Below are 13,159 nucleotides of genomic sequence, written 5' to 3' on the forward strand. Positions count from 1 at the left end.
GAGCAACACCTCCACTTTCCCAAGCCAGAGAGGTTAAGTGACTTGCCAAGGTGTCCAGCCAATCCGAGGCAGAACCAGGACTGACATCGAGCCTCCAAACCACTGGTTTTACTACACTCTGTGTTTGTTCTACTCTTAGGATGGAACAACTGAAATTCTCAAGAATGGGGACTCCCCGAGGGCCTGCCCCTCTCCCAGGCATCTCTGAGCTCAGAGCGCCAAGGGCAGGGATCGCCAGCAGGAGCTCTGCCTCCCCTCCCCTTCCAGGCAGGCTCGTCTTTTTTATCTTGACCTCAGGGGCCTTGGCGATGATGGCCCACCCTGTGTGCCACCACCCAACTAGGACAGGAGAGCAAAGCTGGGGAAACTCAGGAATACGTCCCCGTCACGCTCTGTTCCTCTGCCCTTGGGTGCAGATACTTCTAGATGCAGGTCTGCCACGTGGCAGACTTGAAAGGTGGAATCTCCTGCTCATATCAGAGCCCCCCAAGTCATTTCCCTACAAGAGGCCAACACTTATGAGGCCAGGCCTGTCCTGGGTGCTGTGACCTCCCACCCTGGTTATTGGAGTAGGAGCAGAGAGAGGTACAAGGAGGTACCCATGCCACCCACCGACCTCCTGGTCTGTGCACCGTGGCATAAAGCTTGTCCTCTGGCCCCTGCAGCTGCTGTGGGCAGGGTCCATCACTGCTGTGGGGGGCAGGGCTGCAGGGAAGGGTAGTGTGTGGCCAAATGGCAAGGCTCTGTCCTGTTGGCATGTTTACTTTCAGCAAACACCCCAGGGATTCCTTAGAAATCTCCCTATGGGGCCAGAGACTAATGACTTTAGTCTGAAGAAGGGCAGGCTGCAGGCTATTCAGGTGGTCCAGGTCAGAAACTGTTTAAGACCTTTATGGATTTATTTGTACTTGGCTTGTTTCAAAAACACTTCATACAGCCCAGAATACATCAGCTTTCCTGCCTGAAAGACCTTGGCTTTCCCCACCTAAACCCCATGTAGGCTTTTGGAACACGAAGAAGGATCCTAGGAGGATGGGGAAACTCAGGAATACACCCCCATCATGCTCTGTTCCTCTGTCCTGTCCCCACTGGGCCACTGGGCCTGGTCTGGAGCCCCGTTTGACCAGAGGATTCAGGCTGAGGGTAGAGCAGACTCACAGTGGCCTGGGTCGTTGCTGACCCCTGCCAGAGAGTGAGCCAGTGCTCAGACTGTCACACAGAGTCCCAGGGTCTGCCTCCATCCTTCCACCCCCAAGGGGCTTTCCTGGACATTGTCTCTAAGACGGCACAACAACCTGTGGGGCAAGAGCCAATCCTTTAACAGAGTTGGTAAATGGTTCTTCCCAGGTAGATCAGCAGCACATGCCCACTATGGAAAATTTGGAAAAACAGGAAAAAAGTAAAGAAAGCATTCTGTGTTCTGTGCTCACGGCCTTCCTCGGTCGCCTGAGCTCTGCCTAGCCCCATTGCTCTATCCTGCCAGACTGTTTTTCTTTTCAATATTTATCAGATATGACCAGATTTGAAATAATACTGTTTGTTTATTTGTTTAACCTGTTTAAGATCTGATAACCCCTACTGTCCTTACCCTGTAATGGAATGAAACTTCATGAGAAAAGGGACCTGCTGTCACCGGGCACAAAGCAGAAGCTCAGTGGGTATCTGTTACATGAATGAGTACTTGGCCTTTACCCAGGTAGCTATTGAGTCTTAGTGCTTTTCTCATTGATTTATAAGAGCTTTGTACATAGTAATGCTATCAATTGTTGCTTTGTTTGTCTGTAGGAACACTTTTCTTTGGTTTAGTGTTAGTATCTTATTCTATTTATTCTAATTTTTGACATGTAAAAGTTTTGACCTTAGAGGTTACATGTAGGGCAGCCAGAAGGCAACAGCTAATATCCCTTCTGCTCACAACTTCCTGACACTCCTTGCTTTCTACTTTCTTCTTTATTTTAGAATTAGAAATAACCTTTTATTTTACTTTAAAATTTTTATATTATGTACAATAAAATGCATAAATTTAGTGTACAGCTTGATTAATTTTGAGATGTGTATACACTCACGTACACATTGCCCTGATCAAGATAACAAGCATTCTAATTTTTTTTCCCCTTTTACCTACTTCAGCCATCCCCCAACATCCCTTCCCCTGTGGCAACCACCAGCCTGTTCTCTGTGTTTATAAGTCTATTTCAGTTTGGTTTGTACACTTGTTTTGGTTTTTAGGATCCACATGTAAGTGAAATCATATGGTGTTTCTCTTTCTCTTTCTGACTTATTTCACTTAGCATAATGCCCTCTAGGAAATTTTTTTTTGACATGTTGCAAAAGGCAAGATTTTATTCTTTTTTGTGGCTGTGTAACATTCTGTTGTATATATTACCATATCTTCTTTATCCATTCATCTATTGATGGACACTTATGTTGTTCCCATATTTTAGCTATGTAAATAATGCTGTGATAAATATAAAAGGGCATATGTCTTTTGGATTAGAGATTTTGTTTTATTCTGGTAAATTCCCAGAAGTAGAATTGCTGAGTCATATCATATTTCTATTTTTGGTTTTTTGAGAAAGCTTCATACTGCTTATACTGTTTTCCATTGTGGCTGCACCCATTACAATCCCAACGGCAGTGTATGAGGGTTTCTTTCCCTCCACATCTTCGCCAACACTTGTTGTTTCTTGTTTTCTTAATATTAGCCATTCTGACTGATGTGAGATGATTTCTCACTGTGGTTTTGATTTGCATTTCCCTGCTGATTAGTGATGCTGAGCATCTTTCCGTGTGTCTGTTGGCCATCTGTAAGCTCCCACTCCCTTCTATTTTTTCTACTTAACCTGGTGGGGACTGTGAGAGACAAGTCAGTGTTGTCTGTAGGCCTCTGCCCACCCCCTCACCTTTGTGGTGCTTCTGTATGCATGCTCAAGACAGAAGAAACCAAGAAGGAAAGCCAGTGAAGGCTTAAGGTGAAGGCCCCAAAGCATGGGGTTGAGAATGAGGCATTCATTCATACTTATGAGACTATCAGCTTTGCCTCTCTTCCCCTGCACTGTAGCTCAAGTGCCTGGCACACAGGAGGGACTCACTGAATAGTTGCTGTATGGATAGATGAATGGGCAAGTGGAAGGATGGATAGGTTGGTAGACATTTGGGTAAATGGATGGATGGGTGGATGGACAGGTTGGGGGGTAGGTAGGAGAATAGAAGAATGAATAGGTAGGTGGGGTTGAATGAATAGATAAATAGATAGATGGATAAGTGGATGGGTGGGCGGGTAGATAGATGGATTAATGGGTGGGTAGATGAGTGAGTGGATAGATAGGTAGACAGGAGGGCAGAAGAATGAACAGGTAGGTGGATGGTGGGATGGATGAGTGAGTGAATGGATAGATAAATGGGTAGGTAGGGGAACAGACAGATAAATGGGTGGGTGGATGGAGAGGTGGGTGGGTGACTGGGTGGACAGTTGGATGGATGGGTGGGTGAATGGATGGATGCACTGGGCAGCAGATAATCACTGCTGAAGAAAACCTGACTTCTACTGAATTCCTATACCCTCTGGAAGATAGGTAGCTCCAACTGCAGGGAAAATCTAATTAAGGCGAAAAATTAGCTCCAGAGGTCCCAGAGCATAAACCAAAGTTATACGTGACAGCAAACTTCATGGCTTTACACGCTCCCCTAAGTTTCCAAGAACTCGCAGAATCAGCCAATTCAAAACTGTCACCCGAGGGACTGACACATGCTAAAAATGCAAACCGATGCAAAGAGGGTTGGCTTATCTCAAAAACCACAAAGCCCGAAGGGGCCACTTGGGGCCCGAGAGTCTTACTCCATATTCTATTCTTTGGGGCTGATGTCCCAGAGGCCAATTCAGGGGCCCCCTCAGAGCCGGCATCCGGGCTGGCTGCACCTTAGGGATTATAAGTGGAACAGTGGCCAAGGCTAAGTGGGCGGGAGGAAGGGGTGGGAAGGAGGAAAGGGGAAGGGAAACTGAGGGCAGGATGAGCACACTACGCCCATGCCACCATCCTATTGCCCACAGCACTTGCATCCGCCCACGGGCAGAGGACCTGGCCCAGAGCTGGGTGAGCAGGGGGCTGAGAGCCTGTAGGACTGTTTCTGCCTAAGAACTGACCATCAATCCCTGCATACACTCTTTCCTATGGGCACTACCTGATGCTTCAGCCTTATCTTTTACATTACTAGCAACTGCTGTTCCCTCTGTGAAGAATGCCTTTCCCCTTTCTTTATCTGACTGGCTCTTATTCATCTTTCAATGCTCAGCTCAGTTATCACTTCCTCTGGGAAGGCTTCCCTGACTGCACAGCCTGGGTAATGTGCGCCCGTACCCCCTGGGCTCCCTACCATTCCAGCACTTGTCAAGCAGTGGTGACATGGCCTCCTTACTGGCCCAGCTCCCTTTGCATTCCCCTAGGACACCCCGGGTCATGTCCCCGGGGCTCAATGGAGTCTGGTGGTCAGGAGGTGCTTATTGGGCTGCTCGGTGTGCCCCTGGCATGGCTGAGTTGGTGTGCAGTGGGTCCTGGTGGGCCAAAGATGGGCCCGGGGCGGTGACTCACCCTCCCCGAGCTGCAGGGCGGGGTCCATGAGCTCCATCATGTACTCCACGTTGAGGAGCATCTCCGTGAGGTTGCTGCGGGCCAGCACATACATGAGCACAGGCAGGAAGTCGTCTGCCCCATAGGGCTTCCCTGGGAGGAGGAAGGGGGCAGAAGGAGGTGAGCACGAGGCTTCCTTGGGAGCTGTCCCTTGCCTGGGGGAAGGGGACAGTGGTTTGCTGGGCGGGGGTGGACCCCCATGGAAGAGGAACCTTCCTGCTTTCTCATGACTCTCGGGACAGGGGCCGTCTTCTCTGGGTGGCCTGAAACATGGTCCAGGTTTAGGAAGAAGGAACCGAGAAAGGTACCCTCTGCTGGGGTGGGCAAGACCTGACCCCCTTCCTCTTTCCCAGCATTTCCCCCTCAATGCCCTTCGCTGCTTGCTCGGCAGGCAAGTTCACATCACATTTATTCACAGACCCACCCAGAAGCAGCTGTCTGTCTAGCATCGATGTCTTCTGGGAACGTTCTCTGTCCCTTTTAACCACACATTTCCCTCTCTATCTGCAAAACAGAAAGCCCTCCCTTGGTCAATCCTATAAGGTCAGAAACCCACCCTTTGTTCCTGTGGGTTAAGCAGTGCCCTTTCCTGAAAGTACCTCTTCAAGAACAGACTCTTTACCTTTGCCTTTGGGAGCTTTGGGCCTGGGCCTCCTGACAGCAGTCGATGCCTTGGGGAGGGGAGGAGGGGAGGGTGCCTAAAAGATGCCTTCCCAGTTTGGCCCTGGGCTGGCTCTGAAGACTGACCACTTGGCAACACAAAATCAAAGTTGTACATGGAGGTGAAAAATTCCTACGGGGACGGAATCCCCCTGGAGTCCCTCAGCTGAGCCTTGGTATGCCCTTGAGAGTGCACTGGGAAAAATGAAAACTTGACCAAATAGCTTTGCACAGTGGGGAATGGCCACTCGGGGTCCTCAACCCACCTTCTTTTACCAAAGGGAGTTCAGACCTCAGACAAATGTCCCCAGACTCAGCTGGAAGTCACCAGGCCTGGGTGTGGCTCCAGAAGGCTCCCTACCAGGGCTGCAGCTTTGTGGCTTGACTGAGATTAATAATCATCCCAAATACACACCAAGCAATTGACAATTCTTTCAAAAAGTGTATTTCTACTTGACCTGTTTTACAAAGGATTTAGGTGACCAGGAAATATATCATGGGAAATACATGATAAAACAGTAAAACTTAAATAAAAATGTAAACATAAAGACAAGTATGTTATAAGAGGAGCTGTACACCACAGGAAAAATAAAAACACAAATAAGCAAGAACCTATACAACTGCTCCTCTGGGACCACAAACTTGGCTTTGAGCTTCCTAGTGGCCAAAGGGAAAGGGAAAACATAATCAGTTACATGCTCCTCATTGTCCAGAGGCAGAAAATACACCTGCTCCTTGGGTGAACCAAGCACTGCTTCAGTGGGCTCTGGGTGGACACACATCTCCACATTTAAATGCCTCTCCCACACATTTTCTCCTGTGTCCTCCATGGCACCTCCATGGTACAGCACTGGCACTGCGGAGGCCAGTGAATGCCCTTTCTGCTCCCAACTCATCCTCGCATGGTTTTCCAGAGAACAGGGTGCCGTGTGACCTGCCTTCCTGGCCACACTCAGTTTCTACATCTGCAAAATGGGGCCAGCAACACTGGCCCTGATGACTTTTCCTGGTTTTTGAGAAAATACAGTGAGAAAAAGAATATGAAAGTGATTCAGTACCTGTAAAATGCTATGGAAAATGAGCTGTTTCTGCTTTCTCAAGTGGCTTCAGTTTTTCCACTTGTAAAATGGACAGGCTGAAGGGGTTGGTAACACACAGCATGGAAAAACAGAGCCAGAGGCATCAGAATATGGGTCCAGTGCACTATGTACCAGCTGTGTGACCTCAGGGTCACTGCTTTACCTCTCTGAGCCTGCATTTCTGGTCATGTGTGAACTGACACACATGACATGCCATCCTTTGGGGACTTGGTGAGAATTCCATGAAAAGATTTACATGGAGTGCTCCCTGGGAAAGATGATTTTGTGCTTGGAGTTGTTTTCCATGTTGATAATATAATTATTAAAATCCTGGCCTACAAGAGATTCTTTTCTGGGTCGATTTATGAGTTAGGGAATCAGGCGTGCCTGGGAGCACAGATGTGAGGCACAGTCCTGTGCCTTCTGGAATTCACCTCCAACTCACCCTTTGGTTTAGAACTGATTGCATTTTTACTCTGCCTCTAAGAACATCATTTTTTTTTTTTGGAATTGTATTAATACCTCACCAAGGAATATAATCAGGCAAGCCAATTTGCTTTCAAGCAGTGGTTCTCAACCAGGGGGATTTTGCCCCGTAGGCTCTTTGGCAATGTCTGGAGTCACTTTCTGGTTGTCACACTGGAGTGGTGGTGCTAATGGCACGGGGGCCAGGGATGCTGCTGGACAGCCTGCAGTGTGTGGGACACCCCCACAATAGAGTCACTCATCCCTAAAATGTCTCTAGTGCTAAGGGTGAGACACCCTACTTGGGGAATAGTGACTTGGGCTTTGGGGCCCATCCTCTTGGTTCCCAGCACACTCTATTCAGAGCACCCCCATGACCCCAGGTCTGTCCTCCAAGTACCCGTGAACACCTCCTCGCTGTCTCCCCAAGCACAGCATGGCACGGCAGAGACACGCAGGCAGTGGGCCTGGGTGAAGGAATGAAGGCTGAGCCAGGCCCCAGAGCCAACGCCTGGGCACCGACTTCAGTCGGCCTCTAAAGGGGCCCTGGGAGTCCTTCCCCATCAGAGGCTAAGCCACAGGGTGGTTCATGTTTTCCTGGAAACCAGCCCTTGCTGGGGTCTCCCCATTTCTGTCAAGGAGCTCACTTTCCTCCCGACTCCTGAGATGCAGGGCCTGGGGGTCCCCCTGTTCCTCGGTAAGCCCTCCTTCTGACTGGTTCTGGCACTCACCCTTCGCCTTCCGGCCCTGCTTCCCTAAGCCTGCCCTCCCAGGAGGGTGTCTGTCCTTTGATCCACTCTAACTAAATCATCTCCTGACAGGATAGCTCTGATCACTCTCTCTCTTCTTAAGAACCATCCTTGGCTCCCTGTTGCCCAGATAATCAAGCCCACATCTCTTACTCTAAAATTCAAGGCCTTCGACAATTGGGCTCATAAACACCTGTCCAGCATCACTGACCCTATTCTCCTCCAACCACACAATCTGGTTGATGCCTCCGAACAGGTCACCTGCCTTCCTACCCCCCGGTGTTTGCCACAGCCACCTCTCTGGCAAGCCCTCCCCTTGCCTTCCATAGGTCTGAGCCTTCCATCTCCCACACAGCACCAATATTTGTGTGATAATTAAAAAATGCAAAGCATATTTTATGAAAATTGTATTAATGACTTTCTAAAGCAACTCTGTGATAAGAGTTAGATTCACTGTGCCCATTTCACAGATGACGAAAGTGAGCACCAGAGAAATTCAGCTACTTGCTGAGGTCACGTGGCTAGAATGCGGTGATGCAGAGCCCAGGTCCAGCTTCTTCGTGTACCCATTACCCCGTGTTCCTGCTACTCCAACACCCTTCCTTCAAGTTCTCCTTCTTCCTCCTGATTACTTTACTTTCCAACTTCCAACTCATAAAGATGCGCTGCCCCCGTCTCCCTGCCATGTAACACCCTACTCTGCTGCATTGCAGGCTGTTCCCTGAACTCCACGGGACTTTTGTTCCTCGGTGCCTCTGCACACTCAGTTCCCTCTGCCCGGACGCCTTCCCCGCCTTTCCCTTACTAACTCTCCTTGTCCTCTCTCACATCCTCCAGCACGGCTGGAGAGTTCCTGTTCCAGGTCCCACACTCCTGGACTATTTCAGAGCTTTCCCTTTTCCTAGAACTCCCTGTGGGCAGGGATGGAGGCTGTGTCAGCTTGGGCAAGTCGCTTAACCTCTCTGAGCCTCTGCCCCATCACTGCCTTTCCAGTACCCAGCATAGGGCTTGGGGCGTCTGATGCTGACAGTGGACTGAACAGAGGTGCCCTGTGTGTTCCTACTGGGCACCACTCTGTCCAGGCCAGGGTGGAGGCCATGGACAAGGATATTAGGAGCTGCTGTGGGTCTTAGACAGTGACGTGCTGGGGAATGCTGAACAACTGGCTCTTTAAAGGGAAAAAAATAAGCTCTGATTTACAGTGCTTGCCAATTTCCATGGAATAAATATTTCCACGATGAATGATCTATTTCAAGTTACTGCCATGAACATGGAGTGAGGAAGAGATGCACGTGAGTGGCTCTCACAAGATGCCATGAGCTGATCTAGCATCCTGGCCTTTGACTCATCAAGTTCTCACTGTGAGGAAACTGAAGCCCCGACATGGGAGAAATTTGCTCAAAGCCCCACAGCTGATCGATAGTGGAGCTGTCACTAGAATCCGAGCCTCTTCCCTAATGTGGGTGAGAAATGCTCACACAGGTTCTCTGACCTGGTCGCTAACTTGCGGACAAACACAAGATTGGAGCGTTGTTTAAATGCACCCGCTCCTATCTGATTGCCCAGGGACAGTTAGGGCTGCATTCTCCTTCCTGCGAAGCCAGGAGCCCACGCTCAGCCCCAAAACACAGTGGGGCCGCAGGCAGCGCCCCTGGGATGCTGGGACACAGTGGCAAAATCATTCTCCTGTGATCAGAACATCTGCCTCCTGTGGATCAGTCTGTGCCTCTGCAAGCCCCGCTGAGCTGCAGCCTGCATTTCCTGGTGATCTCTGCTTTCTTTCACCAAAGTCACATCTACTTTCCATCTGTAGGTACAGGGGAAGCCGATCACATTTTAAAGAGCTGTCTGGGGGCCTTATGCATTTCACTGGCTGGGAAGTTTTGGAGCAGGTGAGCGCTGATACAAAGCAGCTGAAGTGCAGTCGCTTGGGTCATGCAGCCTGAGGAGAACCCTGGATCAGGAGGCCCCCAGCTCTGCTGCTTGGCCAGCTGTGTGATCGGGGGCCACTCACGCTGAGCCTTAGAATCCTCATCTGAAAGTTGGGGATAATAATAAAACTCGGTCTGTTGTGCACTAGCATCTAGTGAATGGCTGGATTAAAAACAAGGCTCTGTTATCTAGGAAGCATTAATTAAAAGAGGGGTTGGCAAAATTTTTTGTAAAGGTCCAGATAGTAATTATTTTTTTGTTCCAAGGGCCACACAGGCTCTATCCCAACTGCTCAACTTGGACATTGTAACAAAAGCAGCCATGGACACTGAGTAATGAATGGACGTGGTTGTTCCAGTATGAATTTATCTACAAAATCAGGTGGTGGGCTGGAGATGGCTTGCAGGCTGTAGACTGTGGACTCCTGATCTACATAGAGGAAAAGTTTATCATCTTAGCATAACTGCTTATCCGCCTTTGTTGATGGGGCTCTCAGTGAAAGCACATGGCGGATGCAACAGCCCTGGGGCAGCACAAGGCTCATGGCTGTGATCTGCTTTGGCCCTTACCCTCCACCATGATTCCAACTTAAAGCCACTTCTTCCCTCAGGAAGTCTCAGTGAAGACCCCCACGGCCCACTAACTAGATTCAGTGCCCTTGTAATGGGTTTCCTGGCCCTGTCATTGCAGAATGGAAAAACAAACATTATACCTTAACTCAGAAAGGCCTCTCCTGACCTCCCAACCCATAACACGCAAATTCCAACACACCCCAGACCCTTTACCGTTTTTAGTCACTCTGTTTCATCATCTGATAATAGAGTTTGTATTTCTGTTTCCTTGTTTATTACCTATTTCTTCCCACTAGAATGAAAGCATTATGAGGGAAGGGATTTTATTGTGCTTACTATTTATATCCAAAGCCTCAACAGTGCCTGGCTTAAAGTAGGTGTTTAATAAATATATTTGCTAAGTGGATGCATATCATTTGCCACACTGCACCACTGTCACATGTTTAATGCTCTGTTTTCTACTTCAATTGTGACCATCCTAAAAACAGGGACTGGGTTTCCCTGTTAACATCCATATTGTCAATAAATGTTTGTTGAACTGTTTGTAGAATGAATGAAGTTTTTATTTGATAAAAACAGGAAGGATAGCAGGAAGTAGAGAGCATGTAGAACAGGAGATTTTAAATGTACTTTTGCTGTGGAAGCCTTTTGCTAAGGGGTATTTTATACACAACTTAGCCTGCTGTCCCCCACCCCCCACAAATGGCCCCCAGCTATATCTGGGGCTCCTAGAGAGCTTCCTGGAACCAGTTTTAAAACCACTGGTCTAGTCTAAATTCCCAGCTGCACAGATGAAGAGCTGGAACCAGGGAGAAGGAATAATGGGCCAAAGGTCACCGTACTCTGTGGCTGACGTGATATGAGAAGCTGGCTTTCTCGCCCACTGAGCTCCTGAAGCTACCCTGTTTGGCTGTTTGTGCTTTTTGCAGACGCTGCTTAAGTCTCAGTTCTGCTCTGAGCAACACCGCATCCCTGAGGAAATCACTTCAGCTCCCTGGGTTCCTCTTTGGAGAGCTCAGCCCACGAACCAGTCAGCCATACAGGCTGTGGCCTCAGCGGCCTAAAGCCAAAGTCCCAGCCTCACTGGAGAAGGCAGAAAGGCACCTGTGACTTGGGCATGTCTTCTCTGAGGTCATCTCTGACCCCAGGATGCCCTGGAGAGGCAGGAGGACCCAGTGGCTCAGCACAGGACCTGGATCCAAGTTCCAGGTCAAGAGCCCACTTGCTCGGGTATGACCCTGAACTGCTGCTTAACCTCACTGAGCCTGTTTCCTTGGCTATAGAATGGGGGTACCAGTAAGGCCCACCCCTCGAGGGATGGCTGTGAGAATTCAGTGACAGGACAGGGAGAGTGATTAACATGGTACCTGCTGGGTTAGTGGCATGTGAGAAATGTTAGACATGGCTATTCTGCACAAGAGGTTAAAGTGTCTTAAAATCCTCAGAACATGACATCGCAGAGGGCTGGAACCCCATTTCTGTTGTGGGGTATAAAAGCAATGCTGTGCTTTGCTTCCAGACCTGGCCCATATATTCTCTCCCCATCACCTGGATGTCATGCCCAGGGGAACTTAAAAAGCCTCCCTCAGCCGGGATCCCCCATGACTATATGGAGCAGAGCCCCCTTCACACCGTGTCCCCAACCCTCCTCCATTCCACTGCACTTACATGAGTGAGTAATAAACTTTTATTGGGTTAACAATTGAAGAGTTTATCTGTTATAGCAGCATGTATTTCCTTAACTATTTATTTACCTACCTATCTGTATCTATTTCAAAAAGACCAGAAAGAGACCTACCAAAATATTAATCTTTTTCAATAATAAACACTAGCAACTTTTGTCATCAGAAATCAGTTTAGATTTTTTTTTAACATGATTTTTAAAAACCAACAGCCTGACTTCTCTCTCTGTCCTCTCTACCCGGCCTCGGCTCTCCCCCATCAATGTCACAAGTCAGCAGTTCCATGCCCCCAGGGCATCTGACTCCCAGCCTCTGCCCACCACGACCCAGCTATAGATTCCTAGTTGACTGTGTGGTCTCTGCTAGGGAGGTGGATGACGAGGGGCCTGAGGGACCCTGGTGCTCCAAGTCCCCCACATCCAACCACCTGGCCGCTGGGCACCCTGTCCCCAGAGTTAGGAGCCAGCTTCTGTGTCCTGAAGTGCAGTCTCAAGGTGTTTGCACAGACTATGGAAGGAAGAGAAAAAGGCAGCCCACGGCTTTCACTGCCCTCTTAGATGTTGCCCTCTCTTTATCTACATTAAAAGAAGGTTCTTTATGTTCTTTTAGGTAGAATCTTACATTAGCACAGCTGGTGTCCCTCCCTCCATCCTCTGCCTCCCATCTTAGGGAGTTCTTGGGCTTAATCTCTTTCTCCCAGAGAGCAAGTCTGGTCTTAGACATTGAAGAGATAGGAATGACTTGTTTGTAAAGTAACAGGAGAGATGATTCTAGAAGTTTTAACTGCTCTTCCCAAGTCTCATGAAGTCCACAAGGAACCCAGTCTGCTTCTAGGGTTTGGTGGGGATTCAGGTACCCAAGGATCTGTTCCCAAGGCTGCTCGGTACCGTGGTAAAAGCACAGGGTTTGGAGTGAGGAAATTCTAGCTTCAAAACCTGGCCCATCTGTATCATGGGCATAAATAGCAATTATGTTTCTGGAAAAGACAGCCTGGCCAGTTAACTCAAGCTTTGTGACTTCAAGTTCAGCCCTTCCCAGCTGCTCCAACAGGTCTTGCCTGTAGCCAGGCCCTAGGACACCACAAGTTACTGGTGCATGCGGTGTAGGAAGGGAGAGGAAGGTGGGTGGAGCTTCTTCCCTGGAGAGGAGGGGCCAGGAGCAGGGCCAGCCAGGTGGAGGTGGGAGGCAAGGGCTGTCTTGTGCTTAGCTACCACTCGCATCAGTGGTGGAGGGAGGCAGGACCCCAGCTGGACTCCAGGGGGTGGCCCACTGCTCCCAGGGCTTCCATGCGGGGCTGCTTGTCTGAGGACCACACTGAGAGTAGCAAGCAGCTGGAAGCATCTGGCAGGAGGGAGGTCTGAGCTGAATGCTTGGGTAAGGGGCCTGGTCCTA

The 13,159-nt window shown here is 49.2% G+C and overlaps 1 protein-coding gene across 1 annotated transcript in view; it reads right to left on the minus strand.

The window, feature by feature from the left end:
- RIN3 (Ras and Rab interactor 3) overlaps positions 1–13,159 on the minus strand; it is a 118,077-nt gene that overhangs the window by 6,108 nt on the left and 98,810 nt on the right. The window contains exon 9 of the mRNA XM_057488195.1: positions 4,590–4,721. Within this exon, the coding sequence (XP_057344178.1) occupies positions 4,590–4,721 (132 nt within the window). The remainder of the gene's footprint in view (positions 1–4,589; positions 4,722–13,159) is intronic.

This window comes from Manis pentadactyla, chromosome 11 (assembly GCF_030020395.1).
Source record: "Manis pentadactyla isolate mManPen7 chromosome 11, mManPen7.hap1, whole genome shotgun sequence".
Classification (NCBI taxonomy): domain Eukaryota; kingdom Metazoa; phylum Chordata; class Mammalia; order Pholidota; family Manidae; genus Manis; species Manis pentadactyla.